This window comes from Pteropus alecto, unplaced genomic scaffold, assembly GCF_000325575.1.
Source record: "Pteropus alecto unplaced genomic scaffold, ASM32557v1 scaffold61, whole genome shotgun sequence".
NCBI lineage: Eukaryota > Metazoa > Chordata > Mammalia > Chiroptera > Pteropodidae > Pteropus > Pteropus alecto.
In genome coordinates this window covers 5,360,634-5,363,706 of record NW_006434835.1, presented here as the reverse complement: position 1 = coordinate 5,363,706, position 3,073 = coordinate 5,360,634, and the positions used below count along the sequence as shown (strand labels likewise).

The following is a 3,073-nucleotide window of genomic DNA, read 5'->3' as shown; positions in this document are numbered from 1 at the left end:
CTTGTTTCTTCCCCTCCAGCCAGCACAGGCTCAGGGCTTCCCGAGGGTTCTGGAGGCAGGGGGACAAAGAGAGGCGACTCACCCATTCGGCTGGCCCCGCTGAGCCCACACAGCAATCCCCTCTTCCTGGACTCCTTTCCCCCCGCCCCCCACTGAGTCCCACAGGCCCAACCCCACCTCCTTCCTCTGCCTTCCACAGTCGCCTGACCCAGCATCTCCCTGGAGAGACACTCGAGGTGGGATGCACAACATTGATTCAGGTACTTGCACCCCACGGGGTGGCCCTGACCCTCTCCCAAGGCCCCCAACAAAGTGACAGCTTCCCACCCCACAGCGTCCCCAACACATGTCCTGTAGTTCTAGGCTTCGAAATCCTGGAAGGTCAGACCTGGATGAGGCCCCAAGAAATCACCCCTCTTTATACATATGGAGAAACCAGGGCCCAGGGAGGAGGGAAGACCACCCAGGATGGTGCGGAGATGGACCAGAGAGCTGAAGGGGGCGGGCGCGGGGAGGGGGGGGAGGGGCAGCAGAGAAAGCGTTCCAGCTGGAAGGCATCGCAGAAATCTCTTCCTCCTTCCCTGGGCTCCAGACCTAGGTCTGCCTCTTTTCTGTTCCCCCGGGGCTCTCAGGGTTGTCCACTCAGCCGATAGCTCAGATGACCCGATTGCAGAAGGCAGGCTGGGCTGGAGGACAGGCAGGCCCACCCCGGGGGGCTCAGCACCTCTCCTGGTCCGCAGAACCGACCCTGACACACGCACCGTGGGCCCAAGCACATGCCTCTGCCCAAGGCCACCTGATGAGAAAGACGATGCATGGGCTCTGGGAGCATCTGATCTGAGACTGAATCCCTCCTCTCTGGCCTTAGGCCTCAGTGTCTTCACCTGTGAAATGGGGTACCTACCTAGCCGGGTTGCTGGAAGTTGTGCAAGGTGCCTGGCACAGGTGATGAATAAATGGCAACCACGCTGCGTGGTGCTCCCGGCCCTGTGAATTCCTCCCCTCCCGAGAATGCTCGGGGAGCAAGCTTTTCCTCAGAAGGAAACAGGAGTTGCACGCGGAGCCTCCTGGAATGTGGCAGGCTCCTTGGCACCGAAGCCTGTGTATGAGTCCTTTAATTAGCTTTCGACTAAAACCGGCCCCCTGGGCTGCACACCTACCTCCCAGCCTGGCCCCGGGGCATGCCTGAGCCACCCCCGTGGGGGAGGGGGGAGGATAGCCAGCCTGTGACAGAACCCGCAACACCAACACCGGTGAGAGCACAGAGCAGGGGGCTTTATTGAAAGACATACAGAACTGCATGGGGCTCCTGCCATCAGCCAAACCAGGCCTCCATCACCCCATGCTGCCCTTGGCTCCTGGACACCCCTCCCTCCCCCTGGCTCCTGGACAGCCAGCGACACAAAGGGGTCTTACCCAGCCTCATCAGAGGTGCCCAAGAGGGCCTTCAGAGTTCTGTCCGGAAGAGGGGTGGGGGACAAAGGACAGCCCCTCCAGGGCAGTCACTGAGAAGCCTGTCACACCATGCGTCCACCTGCGTCGGGACGGCCCTCATCACTTGCAGCTCTGGAGCCGGGTCCTGTGGTGCTTCTCCTCGGTCAGGAGGGGGATGAAGGTGTCGCTATGGGAGATCTTCAGCCGGCTGCTCCAGCTCCCCTCCTGCCCGGGGGGCTCTGGCAGGAGGTGGTCCAGGTCACTGCGGGAGCTGCCCGCCTTGCCCTCGCCGGCACTGCTGGAGTTGAGCTCCATGAGCTCCAGCTCGTGCTTGGCCGCAGTCTCCAGGACTCGCTGCTTGTTGTAGTACCTGACGAAGTTGTTGATGATGGGGTGGATGGGGAGGGCGATGGCGATGACCCCGCACAGGAAGCTGATGGCCGCGTTGAGCTTGCCCAGCGTGGTCTTGGGGTAGATGTCGCCGTAGCCTACCGTCGTCATGGTGATGATGGCCCACCAGAAGGACTGGGGGATGCTCTTGAACAGCGTCTCGGGGTGGCTCTGCTCCATGGTGTAGCCCAAGGCTGAGAAGACGAAGATGCCCACGGCCAGGTACATGAGCAGCAGCCCCAACTCCTTGAAGCTGCGCTTGAGGGCGTAGGTGAGGGTCTGCAGGCCGGAGGAGTGGCGCGCCAGCTTGAAGATGCGGGCGATGCGCATGATCCGCAGGGCCTGCACGGCCTGCTGCACGTTGGTCAGCTCCATCATGCGGGCGCCCAGGTGCGTGAGCGTGAGGCTCACGTAGAAGGGGAGGATGGCCAGCACGTCCACGATGTTCATGAAGGACAGGACGAAGTGCAGCTTGTTGGGCGAGGAGAAGAGGCGCAGCAGATACTCCAGCGTGAACCAGCCGATGCACGCCGTCTCCACGTTCTCCAGCGTCGGGTGCTCCACGCGGTTGCCCTCGGCGTCCAGCACCTGCAGCTCGGGGATGGTGCCCACGCACATGACCACGGACGAGATGAGGATGAGCAGGAAAGACAGCACGGCCACCACGCGCGCCGGGCACGAGGATTCCGGCTTCTCCAGGAACTTCCAGACGCACTTCTGGCAGCGGCGCCAGCGGCCCTCGGCCGTGTCCACGCCCAGGTCGTCCAGGATGAGCTGCACGCGGCGCGCGATCTCCTCCAGCTCCTCCCGCTTTTCGCTCAGGTGGCTCTTGCAGCAGTCGTCCAGGAACTTGAGGTCCACCTTCCAGAAGTCCATCTCGTTCTTGAAGCAGATGGGGCAGATGCCCTTCTTCATGTGGACCTCCCCAAAATAGTACACCTCAATGACACACTTGAACGCATCGGGGTCCCGGTCGAAGTAGAACTCGCGCTTGCCCGGGTCATAGTCGTCGCACAGAGAGAAGATGGTGTCGTAGCCCCCCGCCAGGCAGTTGAGGAGCTCCGCCAGCCGGGTCTCGGGGTACTGGCTGAGGAGGTCTCCGTACAGCACCTGTCGAACGCCCCCCACGTTGACGACGATCTCGATGTCGTCGCCAGCCCGGGAGCCCGGGCTGCCCGGCTCCGGGAGGCTGCGCTCCCCGGCCCCGTCCATTCTCCCGGCGTGAGCCCGCGCGGCCTCGGCTCCGAGC

The 3,073-nt window shown here is 62.9% G+C and overlaps 1 protein-coding gene across 1 annotated transcript; it reads right to left on the bottom strand.

Annotated features, from left to right (window-relative positions):
* Window positions 1-1,259: 1,259 nt before the first annotated feature.
* On the bottom strand, window positions 1,260-3,064 carry KCNF1 (potassium voltage-gated channel modifier subfamily F member 1). The gene has a single exon (XM_006910235.1). The coding sequence runs from the start codon at window positions 3,034-3,036 to the stop codon at window positions 1,555-1,557; it is 1,482 nt and encodes a 493-aa protein (XP_006910297.1). The 5' UTR covers window positions 3,037-3,064; the 3' UTR covers window positions 1,260-1,554.
* Window positions 3,065-3,073: the final 9 nt, after the last annotated feature.